We start from the raw sequence: 20,174 nt of genomic DNA on the forward strand, positions 1-20,174 counted from the left end.
GGATTCAGAACCTCTCCACTAGTCTATTAAATGAGAGGGGTTGGACTCTGTGAACAGGAAGTATAAGTTTGAGTTCCAACTTCAGTTCTTGCTAACCATTTGATCTTGGGCAAGTCAGTTTCAGTTTCCTCATCTATAAAATGGCTGTGTAAATAGGACCCCATGAAGAGGACCAAATGAATGAAGCTGCCTATGAAAGCTCTTTGTAAAGTATAGAACAATGTACCTTAGGGTATTTTTTGATCACATACATTGCATTTGAGCAGTTTCCCCAGAGGATATAATATTTTGTTGGACTGAGCTCAACAGCCCTCCTGTTCATTCTTTGCTGAGTGAATTTTGAATTGAAACACAGGTGCTAATTTGTTGCCTTTACTTCCCAAATCAACTTAGAGTTGAATGCTATTAACCTCATTCCTCATTGCACTAGTTAATTACATACAGTAAGCACCTCCTTCATAACATCTGCCCAATTCAGTAAATTTGAGTTTAGCATTTTTTATTCCAGCATCCCCTAGAACAACTAATGTAAGCAAGCAAACATATCCACCACTAGTAGAGTTTCCTAGCCCAAACAGCTGTGTTGTTTAAGCTTTAATTTTGAAAGGAGAGCCTTTTATTGCATACTTTATGATTAGGGAGGTGCGCTATTAAAAATGAAGAAAAATAATAATTCAGCTACAGCTTTTCAAATGCGAACAGCTTGCTTCTGAGACTTCCTGCAACATATGTTCAGCCTGGAAAAGAAAGGATAAATTATGCGACTTTATTCATATTGTGTAGACATGAGAATTCAGTTGTCTTTCCAAGGTCACCTAACAACCTCCTAATTGCCAAATCCAGTGACCTTTTCGTATTATTCATCTTCCTTAACCTCTCTGCGCTCTCTGCAGCATTTGACATTTTTGACTATCCCCTCCTCCTAGATCAGAAGTTCTTAACCTTTTTTTTGTGCTCATAGGCCCCTTCTTAGAATGAATGGTTTTAAATGCCTAAAATAACATATGTCATAATACAAAGAAAACAAATTATTTTGAAATATAATTATCAAAATATTTTTTTAAGTTCATAAACCTCAGGTTAAGAACCCTTCTCCTAGATACTCCCTCCTTTCTTGGCTTCCAAGACACTATTCTTTCCTGTATCTCCTACCTGTCTGCCTTTTTTTTGAAAGTCATTTCAACTGCTGACCTCTAAATCTGAGAGCCATTCAAAGCTATGTCTTCAGCCATTTTCCTCTTCTTTCTATGTATTTTCTTCCTCAGAGATTTTATTCACTCCCTTGACTATAGTGCAAATGGTTCCCAGATATTTATGTGTGTATATATGTGTGTGTGCATATTATGTATATATGCACACACACACACATCTTGCCTTAATGTCTTCCCTGAGCTCCGTTCATCCTCACATCTTCGTCTGTCTGTCTGTTGGCATCTCCACCAGGATGGCCCTCTAGCACCTCAAACTGAACATATGGAAAGGGATTATAAGGAAAGGGTTATAAGAATGATCAAAACCACTGTAACCTGTCATCTTCTTTTATTAAAATTGCCTTTCCCTAAACTTTACTCTTTCTGCTAAGGTGAGGACCCTGTCATCCTCTTGGTCACGCTGGCTCAAGATCTCAGTCACTTCTGATTCCTTCCTCCCTAATCTTCCATCATATCCAATCAGCAACCAAGTCCTATTGATTCTCCCTCTATAACATCTCTTGTATTTCTCTCTTTTCTAAACATACCATTTTTGAACTGTGGTAATATTTGTATTTGTACAGGTTAACCTTCAGGGCAGCTAGGTTGCACAGTGGATAGAGCACTGAGTTAGAATCAGGAAGACTCACCTTCATAAGTTCAAATCTGGCCTCAGACACGTATCAGCTGTGTGACCCTGGGCAAGTCACTTAACCCTGTTTACCTCAGTTCCTCATCTGTAAAATGAGCTAGAAAAGGAAGTGGCAGACCACTCCAGTATTTCTGCCAAAAAAAATCACATATGGGGTCACAAAGAATTGGACTTGACTAAAAACCAACTTAATAACAACCAATCCCTCTATGCCTAGAATATGCTCCAGCCTTGGCCCTGCCTGTTAAAATATTCCTCTTCTTTAAAGGTCCAGCTGAGGTGCCTTCTCCTCCATGAAGCCTTTTCTATGGTCACCCCTTGAAAGCTGCTTCTCTCTCTTTAGATTTTTGTGTTATAGAAAATAATTGATTATTGTCTCTCCTTTGCCCAATCTCATTCTGCCTTCTATCACACACATACAAATATATGTGTGTGTGTGTGTGTGTGTGTGTATGTAATTTTCCCTCTCCCTATTATATTGTTAATTCCTTGTGGGTAAGACCTGTGTTGTTGTTTTTAATCTTTATATCCTCAGTACTTATTATAAGACTTTACATAGAGAATCATAGATCTTAGGCTGGAAGAAGCCATCTCATCTAATTCTCTCATTTTGCAAATGAGGAAATTGAGACCTAGAAGGAGTTAAGTGACTAAAAGATTCTTAATAAGTTTTTGACCATACTGAATAGATGGAAGTCATTGTAACTATTGTGAAATTTGTAGGTTGTCTTTTAAATAGCAAATCAGGAGGTCCTAAGTAGTATAATAGAGCGCTGAATTTGGAGTCAGGAAGACCTGGTTACAAACCATAACTGGGACATAAACTAGCTCTATGACTATGGAGAAGTTGTTTAATCTCTGTGAACTTCAGGGAACTCTATAAGCCTATTAGGGATATATTGGTTATGAGTGTGTTGGTAGAGGGAGTTCCCACAATAAGGAAATCACAGGTCATTGATATATCTGTCTTCTATTTACTAAGTAGTAAAAAGGGGCATCTTCCCTCTTGGAAATGAAGTATAATTCTCTCTCTTGCCTTGTAGATGATCCAATTTCTCCATATACTGGATGGTTATTGAATATCACAGAGACCAAACAGCCACAGCCTTTGCCAATGCCCTGCACGGGAGGATGCTGGGCACCCCTGGTTGATTACCTCCCAGAAACCATCACTCCCCGGGGACCACTCCATAGGTGAGTTGACTGTTCAGTTAAATATAATAAAATCTTAGTTTGATTAGTCTTTTCTCCCAGAGGACCTTGAGGAGCCTACTTTGAATTCCAAAATGGGTTGGTCTTTAAAAATGCTCACAACATTGTTGTGTTTGTCCTTCGTTCTCAAAGAGGACCATGACATCAAGATGATGACATGACTTGCATTTGACTTTGATTTGAGTGAGGGAGGGCTGTGCAAGGTCACCAACCTCACTTTCTTCTCCTGAGCCATCTCACTCACAACATAGTAGACTCTTAATTATCCATGCATTTACTGGATTTACACTAGCTAACATATATTCTTGTCCTAGTTGTAAATCACAAAACCTTTCTGGCCCATTCTGGTTTTTCACTAGAGTCTTCCCACGACAACTTTAATTACTTGGGGCTTCCAAGATTGAAGCAAAATAAAGACAAGGATCTTGCATTCCCGCTGGTAGATGTCACAGTAGATAGTGTGGACTTGAAATCAGGAGGTCCTAAGTTCAAATTCAGCCTCAGATACATATTAGTTGGACAAGTCACTAACCCTCTCTGTGCTTCATTTCCTCGTCTGTAAAATGAGGAAAATAATAGTACCTACCTCTCAGGATTGTTATAAGGATAGAAATAAGATATTTGCTAATACCCCATCATACCATCCTCCCACCACCTAGTAAATACTCTGCTTATATTTCCAGACTTTTTTTTTACATTTTCCCCATCACACACTGTAAGTTCCTTTCAAGTTGGACTGGTTGTTGTTTCTCATTCACAGTATCCCACCTCCCACTTCCATGCCTTTGCACAGGAGATCCTCTGTACCATGGATGCTCTTTCTCCTCATTTCTGTGTGCTGTAAAACTTAACTTCCTTCCAAGCTCAGCTCAGGTCTCCTCCTGAACATGCCTTTTGTGATCCAAAGCCTCTCCCCTCTGTGATTAGGCCTTGTCTGTCCATAAAAATGCATATTTGCATTTTATTTGATTTATTCAAATGTAGGTTCCTTGAAGGCAGACACTGCTGGTTTTATCTTTGCATCCCCAAAACCAAGCATAGAGCTTGGCACATAATAAATGGATACTTAATAAATGCCTGTGGAACTGAAAGAATCAGTATGGAGCCATTTCTTGGAGCAGGGACCTCATACGCTCTATTTTCCAACTTAGAGCATTTTCTCTCTGTTCCCCATTTCTGAAATCCTTTCCCTGCTCCTCTCTACCTCCTGGCTTCCCTGGATTCCTTTAAGTCTCTACTAAAATCCCATCTTCTGCAAGATTTTCCCAATGCTCCACAATTCTAGGGCCTTCCCTCTGTTATTTCCCGTTTATCCTGTGCATATCTTGTTCGTAAGTAGTTGTTTACCTGTTGTCTCCTCCAAGAGACTATGGGCCTCTAGAAGACAGGGAATCTGTCTTTCGCATTTCTCAGTATTCCCAGCACCTTGCACTGGGCCTGGCTCATGGTAGGTGCGTAACCAATGTTTATTGATCCATTGATCTGCTAATTCAGAGGGCACTGGGAGGTTTTAATTTTACCAAGATTTAGTGATATGCAACTTTGATAAACTTGGCTCTTCTCAACAGTACAATGATCTAAGACAATTCCGAATTGTCATGATGGAAAATGCTGTCCACATCCAGAGAGAGAACTATGGAGTCTGAATGTGGATCAAAGAATGCCATTTTCACTTTTTTTGTTGTTTTTTCTTTCTTGTGGATTTTCACTTTTGTTCTGATTCTTCTTTCACAACATGACTAATGTGGAAATATTTTTAATATGAGTGTGCATGTATAGCCTACATCAGGCTGCTTGCCATCTTGGGAAGGGGGAGGGGAGACAGGGAGAAAAAAATTTGGAGTTCAGAATCTTATAAAAGTGAATGATGAAAACTATTTTTACATGTAATTGGAAAAAATAAAATACTAATAAGTAGAGGGAAAAGATTTAGTGATGTGTTATTATATTTATCCTCTCCATCTCTAATTTCACATTTTTTTGATCAGGTGCAATATTGCTGTTATTTTTATGACTGAGATGGTTGTGGATCACAGTGTGAGAGAAGACTGGGCCCTTCATCTACCCCTACTACTTCATGCTGTCTTCTTAGGTAAGGCTAGTTCCAAGAAGAATCATGATCCTTCTGTATACCACATGGGCACAAGCTGAGAAAAGGGATTTTGTTAGTATTCTTTTCAAACTTCATCACTCCCATTCTTCATTATAGAACATTGCTTTCCATTGTTCATTGGGTTTTCATGTTAGCTTCAGGACCTACAATTAAACAATAATCCAAATACCCTGGAAAAAATTGGTGATAATATCAGGAGGCACCTAGGTGTCTAAGTGGACAAAGTGCTGGACATAGAAGCAGGAAGACCTGATTCAAGTCCAGCCTCTTCTCAGCTGTGTGGTAACCTTTCTGTTTGCCTAAGTTTCCTCATTTATAAAATGAGTACAAAAACAGCACCTGCCTCCCAGCGTGGTTGTGAGGAAAAAATGAGGTGACATTTGTAAAATGCTCTACAGACCTTAAAGCACTATACAAATGCAAGCGATCATAATGCCATTTTGCTGTAGAAGGAAATTCAGTGTTAAGTAGGTCCGTGAAAATAATGATAATCTCTGACAAGAGGAATCATCAGCAGTAGGTGACTGAAGTCATAAGACAGATCCAGTCCCCACTGGATGGGGAAAGTGTAGGCAGCAGGATTGAAGAGACAAGGATGGATCGTCAGAGAATATCCACAGCTGTGGGGTGAGGGAAGAAGAGAAACCAGGAGAAGAGACAATTGTGGCTAAAGAATTAGCAATACAATCTGGAAAGTGCAGCATCATGGAGATTGAGGGGAAAGGGAGTGGAAGCAATATCAAATGCTCTTGAGGGGCCAAGGAGAAGGACCCAGTTACCCTTACTCCAAGGTTTTGATGTAAGGAACAAGGCAGGTTGCTTTCCTTGAGCCTCACTCTTTACAATGTTAGCTCATTTCAAAGGTAAGAAAATTACAAACCTTCTACTCCACACGTTCCTTTAGGTGGGGATGCCATGACTAACCCTGGAATTTTTATTATTTCTGTAGTTTCCCAACTAACTAAAAATATGTTTATACAAAGAGATTTCCTTTTTCCCCTCAGGTTTGGACCATTACCGGCCTGAAGTTTTTGAACATAGTAAAAAGCTGCTTCTCCACCTGCTGATTGCTCTTTCTTGTAATAGTAATTTTCATTCCATCGCATCAGTCCTTCTGCAGACCAGAGAGATGAGTGAAGCCAAGACACTCACAGTCCAGCCAGCTTATCTCCCTGAATACCTCTATACAGGTAACAGAAACAGAAATTGTTGGTGTAGAGTGAGTTGGCCTCTAAAATGCTGAGACTTCTGAAGATTTCAGAACAAATAATTTCTGTATTGCAATTATAGTTAGTCTTCTGCATGACGACCATAACAGTAAATCCATAAAGTCTTGCTAAATGTTAATTTCCCTATGTGAATGCATGGCCAGTGTTTCATTTTACCAATGAAGAAAATGAAGCCCACAGAAACCATGAGATCATCAGTTTAAAGCTGGAAGAGATTTTAGAGACCATTGCCTTCATTTTATATATATGAGGAAACTGGATCCCAAAGACGTTAAGTGATTTGCCCACGGTTATACAGCTAGTAAAAAAACTAAGGCAGTATCTGAATCCAATTTTTCCTCACGCGTCTAGAACCTCCACATTGACCTTAAGGATCATCTCACTCTTTCTACCACCTATTCCTCGGAGAACATAACATGTACTGCATTTGTCAACTTTTTTTTTCAACTTTCTGTTGTTTTGGTTTGTTTGTTGTTTTTTTAGCACAGAGACTTTTTAAAAAATCTTTTGTTTTTCCAAATTCTCACTTTCTCCCCACTCCTTCCCCCACCTAATGAGAAGACAAGGGGAAAAAAAGCCTATTACAGCTATATAGTCATAAAAAATGAATTTCTACATTAGCTATGTTCCCCTCCAAAAAAAGGAAAGAAGGAAGGAAGAAAAGAAAGAAAGGAAGGAAGGAAGGAAGGAAGGAAGGAAGAAAGAAAGAAAGAAAGAAAGAAAGAAAGAAAGAAAGAAAGAAAGAAAGAAAGAAAGAAAGAAAGAAAGAAAGAAGAAAGAAAGAAGTTTGTACTCTGACACTATCGACTCTCCATCTGGAGGTGAACAGCATGTTTCAGCATGAAGTCCTTTGGAATGGGTCATTGTGTTGATCAGAATTCCTAAACCTTTCAGAGTTGCTTGTTTTTACATTATTTCTGTTACTGTATAGATTGTTCTCCTGGTCTGAACATCATATTCTGTATCTGCTCCACCATACAATAAGATTATTCTCTATTTCTTTTTCTGGGAACCATGCTTTTATTCCTGAAGTTTAAGATTGCATCAGCATTCTAGGCAACCACCCCACACTGATGACTTCTGTTTAGCTTTCAGTCAACTAAAACCTATACATCTTTCCACACTGACTGTAAAGGAAAGCCTCTCTCATTCTGCTTTTGGGCTGTTGATTTTGAGAACACTTACGTATGTATCTATTAAATTTTATTTTGTCAAATTTGATCATTCCTCCCAGCATCCTGAGATATTTTTTATAGCATTACTCTTTCATTCAGTATTCACTCTCCTCTTCAGCTTTCTGTCATCTCCAAATCTGATAAGTATGCCTTCCCTCTTCATCCAAGTCATTGATATTTTTTTTAATGGTAAATGGGACAAATCTGAGCCTTGCATCTCACCACTAGTTCTAGTATAAAATCAGAGTCTTAACATTCAAAGGAGACTTTCCTTAGAGGTCAGATAGTCCAGCCTATACCTGAACAAGAATCTCTTTCATAGCACATTCACCTACTGATTGTCCAGTTTTTGGCTGAAATACCCCAATGAAGAGGAACACATTCTCTGACAGGGTAACCCATGCAACCTTTCAACGGATCTCATATTAGGAAATGTTTTTTTGCATCTAGCCTGAATTTACCCCTTTACAATTTCTACCCATAGTTCCTAGTTATGCCCTCTGGGGTTGAACAGAATAAATTTAATTCCTCTTCCATATAAAGGCCTTTCAAATATTTGAAGATAGTTACCATGTTCCCCTAATGTTCTTATTTTCAAGCTCACTTTTTCTAGTTCTTTGAACCAGTTTTCCTATGGCATGAATTCAAGCCCTTTTACCATCCCAGTTACCCTCTACTCAGTTCTCTCTAACTTAACAATGTCCTTCATTCAATTGCAGACCCAGAAATACAATACTCCACATATATATTCTGACCAAGGATAGAGTATAGCAAGACTATCTCCCTCTAGTCCTAGACAAAATGCCTCCTGATGCAGCCCCAGATCATATTAGCTTTTTTATCAGCTCTAACAGATGGTTGATTTCTACTTAGATTACAGTCCTTGAAGACCCCACAGATCATTTGAGGTGTATGACTTTCTAATTATATATCCCCTATCTTGTACTTGTGAAGGTGGTTCTTTGAACCCTACGACTAGAGGACAGGACCATGGGCTTCTCCAGGGCCTCTATTTAAAGAGGGGGACTCAGCACAGTTTTTCTCCCCATTTTCCACTAGCCACACTGCTTTTGGACTTCTCTAGAACTCTCCATTGTGCCCCTATCCCAGATACCTTCTTGCCCACCCCCACCTCTGCTTTGCATGTTGTCTTCCACCATTAGATTGTAAGCTTCTTCGTTGACAAGAACTGTCTATGTTTTTATTTGTACTTGTTTCTCCAGCACTTAACACAGTGCCAGGCACATAGTAGGCACTTAATAAATATTTATTGGTTAATTGAACCCAGTTGTAAGATTGGCATTTTTCCCTATACAATTTCACCTTATTAGACTTATAAACCCAATCTTCTGTAGTCTGTCAAGATCTTGCTGAATCCTGACTCTGTCATTCAGTGTGTTAGCTATCCCTGTCAGCTTTGTGTCATACCCCAATGTGGTAAGCATGTCATGTATGCTTTTATCCATAATATTGATGATTTTTTTAAAGAGATAATACAGAACCAAGCACAGATTCTTGGGACATCCCCTGGAGTTTTTCTTCCAAGTTGACATCAAACCATTTATTACTATGCCTCGGATCTAGTTAGTCAACCGGTTATGAGTCTACCTAATTGTACTATCATCTAGCCTGTATCTCTTCATCTTTCCTACAAGAAATACTTATGTTAGGACCTCTGTCTCAGTTTACATCTTACCCATACTTTGGGCATCAGAGTATATACATTTAACATTATGAACATTATCTCCTTTGACTTTCTAAGTGTCTGTACTGCCATTCTCCTTCCTATATTATAGCTCCTTTTCATGATATCTAGCTTGTAGATATTCTTCCTCTTAACTTTCTCAGTGTAATTAGATTTACAAGATAAAAGACAAACTTATTCTCCCCAACTCTTGTTAGGTATATCCAATCCCTAACCAAAAGTTGCCATTCCTATTTCTTAAGCCATCCTCCAGAAATCCAAATCCTATTTTTAATACCATCTTGTTATCCAGATGTTCAATTCCCAGGTCTTCCTTTGTCTTCTGCTTTATCTTTAATTGGCATAACCCTATGCCAGTAAAGTCTTCGATTTTTCTGCAAGACTTTATAATGCTATCTAGTTGTCTTCTTCTGGTATCATGTGTGCCTACACGAATCACCAGAAGTGAGGAATATTATTGTTTGGTTGTTTCAGTCATTTCTGACTCTTCATGACCCCTTTTTGGGGTTTTCTTGGCAAAAGTACTTGAGTAGTTGGCCATTTCCTTCTCCAACTCATTTTACAGATGAGGAGACTGAGGCAAACAGTTAAGTGACTTGACCCAGGTCACACAGCTAGTAAGCATCTGAAGCCAGATTTGAACTCAGGAAGAGCCTGACTCCAGGCCCAGCATTCTATTCACTGTGCCATCAGCTACTCAGTGAGCAATATAGTGTGACTTAACACCTCCTTCTGGTCTGACCTGGATCTTTGTCAACACTCAGTCATCAACTACTTTGTAGTGACCACTTCAGGACACATTTGTTACATCTTGTTCATGATTATATCATGAGAGACTGTCAAAGGCCTTTCTGAAATCCAACGCTTACAGGATTATTCAGATCTACCCGTCTAATACCCTTCTCAAAAAGAGAAATTAGGTGGCTTTGCCATAATTTGTTCTTAGTGAATCTAGGCTGACTCCTTCCCAATGTTCCTGTTCAGAGAATAGAAAAATCAAATCGAATTATGACAATGTAGTCTTATGGTATCCAAGAAAAAGGTTTGATCTTATGTTTAAAGGAATACAGTTTTCAAACTTTGCTTAATGTACATACGTATGCTTTGTCCTGGATGTGTAAACTAACTACTTTGTATACACTCAATCAAATGGTTATGCCTTCCGCTTACATTTTCTTCATCACCACCAAATACTGGTAATTCTAAGTTTAAATTTTAAAAAATACATGTTTTCGATGACAGTACCCTTGATATCATTAGTCACACTTTTTCAATTTAGCAATATTTCCATTTTGGAAATTCCTTTTAAAAGTATTAGAACCAATCTATTTAATAATCCATTCTTGAATTTTACCGGGAAATGACATCAGATTCAACAGTCTAGTTCCTAGAATCCCTTTCCCCCTTTTGAGAATAAGAACAATATGTGTCACTGGCAAGTTCTTTTATACATGTCCCATTTTCCATAATTCCTATTCTTATTAAACTATATGTTATTGCTCTTTCAAAAATACCTATTGACTTAAGCCTTCAGATTTGAACTCTTGGAAAATGTACTTGAAAAACCTGACTGCCCCCTTTGTCTGGAAAGAAGACCTTACCTATATATTACTAAAAATCCAGTATTTCCAGCATATCAGAGTCATTACTAAGTAAGTTTTCTCCTTTCAGATAATTACTAGTTCACTGAAAGAATTAATTTTCACCTTATTGAGTGAACAGTATGCTTCCTGAAGGTAGTTTATTATCCTTTGGAGTACTTTGAAAAGTAGTGCTGATTTCCTGATGTCAAATATTTCCCTTAAATATAGCTCTTGGGAGATATAGACAATAGGCAGCACTTGGATTTTAAAAACAATTTTATGCCATTAAGTTGTTATTTGATGGAATTCTCAGGACAGCTGATGTATGTATTTTACTTAGGACTGCTGCCTGAAAATAATGAAGTTTTTTTTTTTAATCCAGTTGGTTGGTACAATTTAAAAACCAGTCTTTGTATTTGAAACTTTTATATCTTGTATATGATGTGTTTCCCTTCCACTTGTGCAGGGATTATGGCAGCCTGGCAGGAAACCAGGAGAGGGTACTAGGAATCAGTCTTTAGACCAAATACAAAAACATTTGCAAAATGTTAGGGAGCAAGGTGGTGAAACATTATAAGTAGTATTGCTTCATAAAACAGAGAAGCAGAGATGAGCAGGTGGACTTTAGAAAAACCTGAAAAGACTTATATGAACTGATGTGGAGAGAGCAGAGCAGAACCAGAGAAACATTGTACACAGTAACAACAGCATTTTTCGATGGCTAACTTTCAGAGATTTGGCTCCTCTCAACAATGCAAGGATCTAAGACAGCTCCAGAAGATTCATAATGGAAAATGCTGTCCACATCCAGAGAAATAACTTTGGAGTCTGAATGCAGACAGAAGCAGACTCTTTGTTCTTTTTTTGTAGTTATTTTGCTTTGTTTCTTCTTTCTTGTAGTTCTTCCCATTGGTCCTAGTTCTTCACAACATGACTAATGTGAAAATATTTTTAATATGAATGTAGATGTAGAGCCTATATCAAAGATGGCTTAACTATCAAAAGGTGATTAGAAGAACATTAGTAACCACTAACCCATACACTTACTTTCTCATCTGCCTAAAATCTTTAAAAAAATTATCTACACATGTACCAAGAACATTTTTGCTGGAAAAAAGGAGAAGGGAACAGGCAAGCTTTTGCTGAAAGAAACAACTCAGTCTCCAGTATGATATACCACATCACCTTTATATATCAAATGTATGATAGGGTTGTCTGCAATTACATTCAAAAAAAAAGATTTGGTGCAATGGGAAGAGAACTGGGTCTGAAGTCAGAGGGCCTGCTTTTGATTCTCAGCTCTGAAACACTGTCACGATCCTAGACAAGTCACTTATTCTCTCAGTTTCAGTGTTCTCATTTTAAAATGAGGGAGTTAGACTAGTTGGCCTCAAAGGGTCTAAGTCTATGATCCCATGATGCCATGCTGTATGGATTGCTGTTGTTGTTTCTCCTGTGTTCTCAAAGAGGACCATGACATCAGGAAGATGATGCCATGACTTGTAAGTGAATTGGAGGTAAGTGAGAGAGGGCTGTGCAAGGTCTCCAGCCTTACTTTCTCCTCCCTGGGTCCAATAGTAAGCTATAGATCAGGAAGACTGGAGCTGGCCTCAGATGCAGTGGGAGGCCTTGGCCTTTTTAAACTAAGATCTTTCCAGATTCTCACTTTGACCAAGACAGCATCCATTCAGTGACTAAGGTGAGGTAAGATTGCTTGGTTGACTGGTTGTTGTCCTTTGTTCTTGAAGAAGACCAGAATGACCTCACCATGTTAGGGTCAAGTTTTAGTGTGTCCAGCTGTGGCTTATCAGGCCAATATAAGACTGGAATGCTGTACCACCAGTCAGGCACAAATACTCCATGTGAACATTGGGGTGGATTCTCTAAATTTGCTCATCTTGCATTTCTTTTTCAGCTGTTTTCATTCTGCTTTGCTCATAGAACACAGCATCTTCTCTCATGAGAACATGCCAGTATGTGAATTACAAAGATAGTGGAACCTCATAGGCACTGTTAAAGACATTAAGCAAACATTTCATGTGTTTTTGTTTTCTGTTCATTTATTTGGTTCTTCTCGATTACATATTAAGAGTTTATGTATAGTTTATCCTTTATGCTTGGCCAGGTTTTTCCTTTTCTTTGCATTCCCTTACACTGATCTCGTTCTGAAACTGAATTACCCGAAGCATTTTAAGTTACCTTTTCTTTAAAATGCCCCAGGGAGTTCATCTCTACAGTGGCCATGCCTTTAGTCTCTTTGGTCAGTCAGTTAATATTTATTAAGCTCCTACTATGTGCTAGCTCTACAAAGACAAAATCAAAACCAGTCCTTCCCCTCAAGCAACCAGCAGCCTACAGAAGTAGACAGCACACAATGTGATAAGGTAATGCGACTGGTTTCCATAAGTGAAGCACAAAAAACTAGTCTTGTTACTCTAGAATTAAACCTCCCAATTGCTTTTTTTCTCTAAGTTCAAATCATGGGGGTATTCTTGCAATTTGAAGGGAGCAATCATGTATTGGTTTATCAGTTTTGTTAAGAAAGCTGGCAAACACACTGGGGTAGTGCATTCTAACCTTCTCTTCCTCTCCCACCAGGTGGCTTTGACTTCCTCAGAGAGTACCAGTCCTCCCCCGTGCCAGATTCTGGCTTAAGCTCTAGCTCTACCTCCTCCAGCATCAGTCTGGGAGGCAGCAGTGGGAATCTGCCACAGATCACCCAGGAGATAGAAGACATTGACACAGCCACTGAAACTGATGAGAAGGCAAACAAGCTTATTGAGTTCCTGACTACCAGGTAAAGAGGGGGTCTGTCATCTTAGAGCCATCATTTGGAAAAGTACCAGAATTTAACACTGAGAGAAAGATGACACCAACTTCCAGCAAATTCTAGTGTTTTCCAAGAATCTGCTAAAATTACCATGAATGAAAAGGACTTTTTTTTTAAACTATGATGTGACAACTGGTAGGCAGGAATTTATGATGCCCTGTAACAATCCTGATTAAGCCTGGCAGAGATGAGGTGTTCTCTGGCTTAATACCTTTATACCCAAAATTCTCCATTAGTTGTATCCTACCAAGGAGCAATTACTGAGAAAACTCATTAAATTGTAAATTCCTAGAACTGCCTTTTACCTTTCTTAATATCCCCAGAGCTTAGTACAGTGCCTGTCTCATAGTAGGCACTTAATAAGTGTTGATTGACTGATTGATTGATTGATTGAAAAACTTCCCTCTGTTCATCAGCTCAATGAGGCCATAAACAGCAGGCAGAAAGAGATTGGGAGGGTAAAGAACATTTTTTTGTCAGTCACTGGGTTCACTGACAACCATTTATTAAATGCTTACTCTGATCCAGGCATAGTGCTAAGTGTTGGAAATAGAGAGACAAGGAAAAATAGCCTCTCCCTTCAAGGGGCTCGCATTTTAATGGGGAAACACTGTGTAAATAGCTGGGCATGCACAAGTTATAGAAAGAGTGGGTGGAAGAAACCTCAGAGGGGAGGCAATAACAGGTAGAGGGTTGTGGAAAGACCTACGGAAGATGGGATTTAAGCTGAAGCTTGAAGGAGACCAAGCAAATGTATGATAGGGTTGTCTGCAATTACATTCAAAAAAAAAGATTTGGTGCAATGGGAAGAGAACTGGGTCTGAAGTCAGAGGGCCTGCTTTTGATTCTCAGCTCTGAAACACTGTCACGATCCTAGACAAGTCACTTATTCTCTCAGCTTCAGTGTTCTCATTTTAAAATGAGGGAGTTAGACTAGTTGGCCTCAAAGGGTCTAAGTCTATGATCCCATGATGCCATGCTGTATGGATTGCTGTTGTTGTAAGAGGAGACAAGGAGGCGGAGCATTCCAGGCATGGGGGATGGCCAGTGCAAAGATACGGAGAAAAGAGTTGAAGAGATATGTTACAGAAACAGCGAGTAGTTCAGTGTAACTGGATCATAAAATGTAAGAAGACCAGAAAGGTAGGAAGGGGCCAGGTTGTGAAGAGAGGACTTCACATTTAACCCTGTTACCCTGGTAACAGGAAGCCTCTGGAGTTTATTAAGTAAGGGGAGGAGTGACAGTCGGACTTTCACTTTTTATTTGGAGAAAGCTTGTGAAAGAAATGAATGGGTCCTTTCTTAATATTGAGTGGGGCTGGCTCAAATAATCTTGTATTGACTGTTTATATTTTGTCTTTGTTTTTCTGTTTATATATCATTTCGCACAATGGAATTGTGGACAGGCCCTGTTTGATCTTGTCTTTGTGCCCCTTTATCAAACATTGTGCCTGGCATAGAGTAGGCACTTAATCATTGCTTGCTGAAAGATGAGAGGACCATAAACAGTATTACTTGATTATATGACCATTTAGTTTGCCATATTTAAGGGATCAGGCATTTTTCTTGGGAAGGAAACATACCCCTCGTTATTGCCCCTGTAAAAAGGATTCTCTCCGGGAGAGATGGTGATGACAAAATCACTAAAAAAATAGCCAAACAATTTCTGTGTGTAGTTTATCCTGTGAATAATGGGATTATAGGAACATAGCCTCCTTTATATTAGAAAACTGTCATTTCTTTATCCCAAGCAATGAGAATACCTGAGTTAAGGATACTTGAGTAGTAGTCCAAACTGTGCCATAGTCTTTGTTTCACACGTATACAAGCTCAATAACAGGAAAACCAAACTTTTCTTAGAGAAGGAAAATGAGAAAAATGTTTCTTCAACAAGAAAAATGTTTTCTCTAGTAACTGTCTCTCCATGATGGTCCAGGAGTTGGACCTGATGACTTTGAAGGTCCCTTTAGGCTTAAGATCTTTGCCTCTATACCTGTGTTATTAGTAAGTTAACTCTGCATTCCCCACCCTATTCTTGTACATAATTAAATGGCTCCTGTTTGCTATGTGGCTACAACAATGAGCCTAGGGGAGATCAGTCCTGTAAGGGAGCCCCAAGTTTCTGGTTGCAAATGTTTCTTGCTGACTGTAATTTTCAAACTGAAGTCCACCTATATATTTTCTTAAAATAGAAGAGGAACTATGGAGTCCTTGATCTCTGGGCTATACTATATATGAAACATCAGAAATCCTTATTGAACATATTGTTAGGGGGAGAACTAACTCACAATAAAAATGATGTTTTAAGCATTTAGCAAAGGTGCTATTAGAGAAGAAATATATCACAATATATTGTTTTTCTAATGCAAAGTCATAATTTATTTGTCTTATATTTTATGTCTTTTAAGGGCTTTTGGTCCCCTTTGGTGCCATGAAGATATCACACCCAAGAATCAGAATTCCAAGAGTGCTGAGCAGCTCACTAATTTCCTACGTCATGTTGTGTCTGTGTTTAAGGATTCTAAGTCAGGTATCTTATCTTGTTCCTTGGAAGTATACCTTCACCTTTTCCACAGTGGGACCCATTGTTTTTCTTTGATCTGACATGTTATTCTACATTTGACACTTAAAATAGAGCACATTAAGGGTGGTTTTCACATTTGCCAAATAGCAGACTAGAGTTTATTTTTGCAAAAACTCAGAGTAATAGTTATATCCTACATAAGGTTATTAAAATTCTCAGAAACTGACTATATAATTTAATACTGCTTGATGTCATCCATATCTGCATTACCATACTTAAAGTATTTTTCCTACTATCATTTGATCTCCTTGTTTCCTTTTCCACTCAATTCAGCCACTCACTGAGGTGGCCATTGCTTAGACTTCAACATCACCTATCACTATACCACCTCTAACGTATTGAACTTTGAAATTCCACTTTCTGACACTGTACCTTATCTTTCCACTTTTTTATATTCCCACTCTCACTGAACCTTCTCTTCTTCTTCATCATGACTGCTGACCTAAAATTTCCTCTTAGTTTTCCAAGTCCATTAATTTCATTCTGGCTTTAGTTGCTTACCCCTTCAACCTGGAGACTGTATTCCTGTGTATCCCTGATCCCCCAGTATAGTGCGTGGCACATAGTAGGCACTGAATAAATTCTTGTTGATTAATTGACTGATTGATTAATCTGCTACCTCTAATATAAGGAATTCCTACTCATTCTTTAAAACCAAACTCAAATGCTACTTTCTCTCGGAAGGCTTTCCTGATCTCCCTTGCCAAGGAGATTTCTAGTGCATGTGACATATAATACTCTATATTTATCAATCTGTATTGTATATTGTCTCACTTCTATACATTGGGCTCTATGAGAGCAGGGACTGTATCTTATCTAATCTTTCTGTCTTACCTTCCCCAATACAGTGCTCTGCACAAGTAGGCATTTAGTAACGGTTTGTTAACTGGCAAATTGCATCAGTGGTCTGTGAATGCATTGATTATTCTATTGAGCCAGTTTTATTTCTAACCTGCTAAATTTCTTTTAGGACCAGCAAGGTCCTTTGCGGACTTGTTGGCTTAGATGAAATGTTAACACCTCCGCTGCTCTCAGTGTGAGCACATTCCTAAGGATGAAATATCTGAGCCTGGTATCATAACATGCTAATCTTTATCAGAGGAATTCCTTAGAAAAGAAATGGTAGTAAACTGGGGTGGAGGAAGTATTCCTGGAGTAGGGTTTCCCATGTCTTGTTTTTAGATTCCCTCTTAAATTACTTCTGAAAACCCCAGAGCATGGTGGTGGTTCTCCTGGCATCCAACAAAACGGTCACCTTTTTGTTTGTATAGAAGCTGCGTGTCTCCTCCACAAAGAGACAGAAAAGGTTAAATTTGGCACATGATTAAACAGGAAGATTGTCTTGTACTTAACAGTCATCTGAAAATTGAACATAGCCTAAGAGAAAGGAATTTATGGCTTGCGTATGAACGGTTAATTAACTCAACCCTGGTCTGGGGAGTCCAGAAAGAAAATAAAGCGATGACTTCCAGCTTAGAGAGACAACAACCTCAACCAGAACACTCCCAGCTGCCCTATTGTATTCTCTACTGTCCTGCTGTCCTTGCAAAGTGCTTCTTTTGCTTGATCAACCTATACTTGCACCTAGGTAGTCTTCCATACCTTAGCATAAGCCTAGAGTGACCAGTTTGTCCCAGCTTTTCCTTCCATCCTTCATTAAATCTGCTCTTGGAACCTTTCTCCAGTAAATTGAAAGCATGGTACCCATTCAACACACATGCACACACACTGCAAACAGAATTTATATATTCTATACTTTTTTGTCCCATAAGTTCTTTTGTTATGTATATCTTTGAATCCTAGCATCATTTGTTTAACATTTTCAATCTCTGTTTTTATTGTTTTAGATTGCAAGTATCCTGAAGGACAGAGATAATGTCCATTTAGTTGGGTGGACATGGCACACCAATCTGTACCACTTGCTTTTAACAGGGACTTTTAACATGCCTTTGAAAATTAGATCTGTATGACACCCAAGACATTGGTATCATTTGACCAGTGGTGCTATGGATAGAGTGCTGGGCCTAAAGTCAGGAAGACTCATCTTCATGAGTTCAAATCTGGCCTCAATACTTACTGTGTGACCCTGGTCAAGTCACTGAACCCTGTTTGCCTCAGTTTCCTCCTCTGTAAAATGAACTGGAGAAGGAAAAGCAAACCACTCTAGTATTTCTTAAAAAAAAAAAAAACAAATAGGGTCATGAAGAGTTGGACATGACTGAAAAGTGATTAAACAACAACAAAGAAATTAAAAAGATGAAAGAGATTACTGGACATAACAATGAAATCACAGGTCCCTGAGGGAAACTCCTAACTCAAAGAGTTTACAACTTAATAGAGGAAGAAGAAAAGGACACAGCCATGCACACAAATGCAATATAATTAGAGCATAAGAGAAATATAAAGTGCAGTGGTCCTAAATAGGGAAAGCCCACTTCCAACTGATATAATCAGGAAAGGCTTCATGGAGAAGCTAACAATTAGGCTAGATCTCTCTAGTCTTCAGATCCTAGTAACCCTTGCCGTCCATTCAGCCTTGGTACCGGCTGCAAACTCTCAACAGATAAGCACTGTGTCTTTCTTAATTAATAAGGACAAACTAAGAAGGTAAGAAGTTATCATTAGAGACGAGAGAGTGCATACCAGGTCTAAGGAACAGAGTGAACAAAAGAACAGAGGTGCATGCTTGGAGGGAAATAAGCAATCCTGTTTGGCTTGATCATAAAACAAACGAAAATAGTGTGACATAACTAGGTCGATGGGTCCCCCATGACTCCCTTGCCCAAAGCCTGAACCAGTTCCAGGGCATACAACTCTACAACTGGAGGCCAGCTAGTTCCAAGCTGGAGAAATACAGAGGCACAAACCTCGTCTGATCACCATGCTTACAATGTAACACCTTGGGCAAGACATTTAATTTCTCTTCTTTCCTGTTTTTGAAAAGAGGAGGTTGGTCTGGGTTCTGTCTGAGGCTTCTTGGCTCCTTCTAGTTCTCAATATTATGACTACACAAAGCAGAGACATCATATCCAAAAATAAAATCCTCCTAAAAAGATTGTTCTTAATGTTTTGCTAATTGGTTGCCATCACTTATTGGGGCTTACAAGTCTTCATCTTAGAAGCTATTTGTTTCCTCCAGTTTTTGTCTGTAACGAGAGTAATCTGCCCAAGGTGAACACACTCGAGTTACAGCCCCATCATAAGAACTCTCAGTCTTTCCATAAGCACTGTCAGCAAAGAAAGATGCTTTTAAGTTATATTTTAAAAATAAAAATAGAATTCTTTATTAAAACTACAAAGTAGAAAGATTATTTCTTATTAGCATATCATCGACAGCAAGGTTTAAATAAATATGAGCTTTTAGATCTAGTGTGGTGCCATTCCCACTAATTTTCAACTGTTAATCAATTACTGTTTAATCCGAATATGATTTTGCCCATACATTTGAGAAAATTAAATCACACTGGGTTATTATAGAGGTTTGACCCTTCAAGGAGTCAAGTATGCCACCAGACCTTTAATCAACTTGGGCAGCTAAGGGTCCTGGAGTTAGGAAGACTTAAATTTAAATCTGGCCTTAGACATTATGTAGCTGTGTGACCCTGGGCGAGTCATCTAACCTGTGTTTGGCTCAGTTTCTTTCTTCATCTGTAAAATGGAGATAATAATAGCACCTACTTCTCAGAATTATTGGGAAGATCAGATGAGATAATAATTGTAAAGTGACTGGCACATAGTAAGCACTATATAAAAATTAGTTATTAGTATTACTATCATTATTATCAAAAATCCTTCCAGGCATCTTCTACAAATGTCATTGTAGTAGATCTAGTTTATTTATTCTGCTGAGGTTAATTAATAAGGTGGGACCTTTTTTGTTAGAAGATCCTTAAGAAGATCC

At 38.6% G+C, this 20,174-nt stretch overlaps 1 protein-coding gene across 9 annotated transcripts in view; it reads left to right on the forward strand.

Annotated features, from left to right (window-relative positions):
• The window catches only part of FRY (FRY microtubule binding protein), a 566,260-nt gene that overhangs the window by 480,651 nt on the left and 65,435 nt on the right, over window positions 1-20,174 (forward strand). For all 9 annotated transcript variants that reach the window (XM_072611868.1, XM_072611863.1, XM_072611870.1 and 6 more), the window contains 5 exons: window positions 2,886-3,036; window positions 5,043-5,146; window positions 6,172-6,357; window positions 13,458-13,656; window positions 16,098-16,219. In XM_072611868.1, coding sequence (XP_072467969.1) covers window positions 2,886-3,036; window positions 5,043-5,146; window positions 6,172-6,357; window positions 13,458-13,656; window positions 16,098-16,219 — 762 coding nt within the window. The remainder of the gene's footprint in view (window positions 1-2,885; window positions 3,037-5,042; window positions 5,147-6,171; window positions 6,358-13,457; window positions 13,657-16,097; window positions 16,220-20,174) is intronic.

Source organism: Notamacropus eugenii, chromosome 5 (genome assembly GCF_028372415.1).
Source record: "Notamacropus eugenii isolate mMacEug1 chromosome 5, mMacEug1.pri_v2, whole genome shotgun sequence".
NCBI lineage: Eukaryota > Metazoa > Chordata > Mammalia > Diprotodontia > Macropodidae > Notamacropus > Notamacropus eugenii.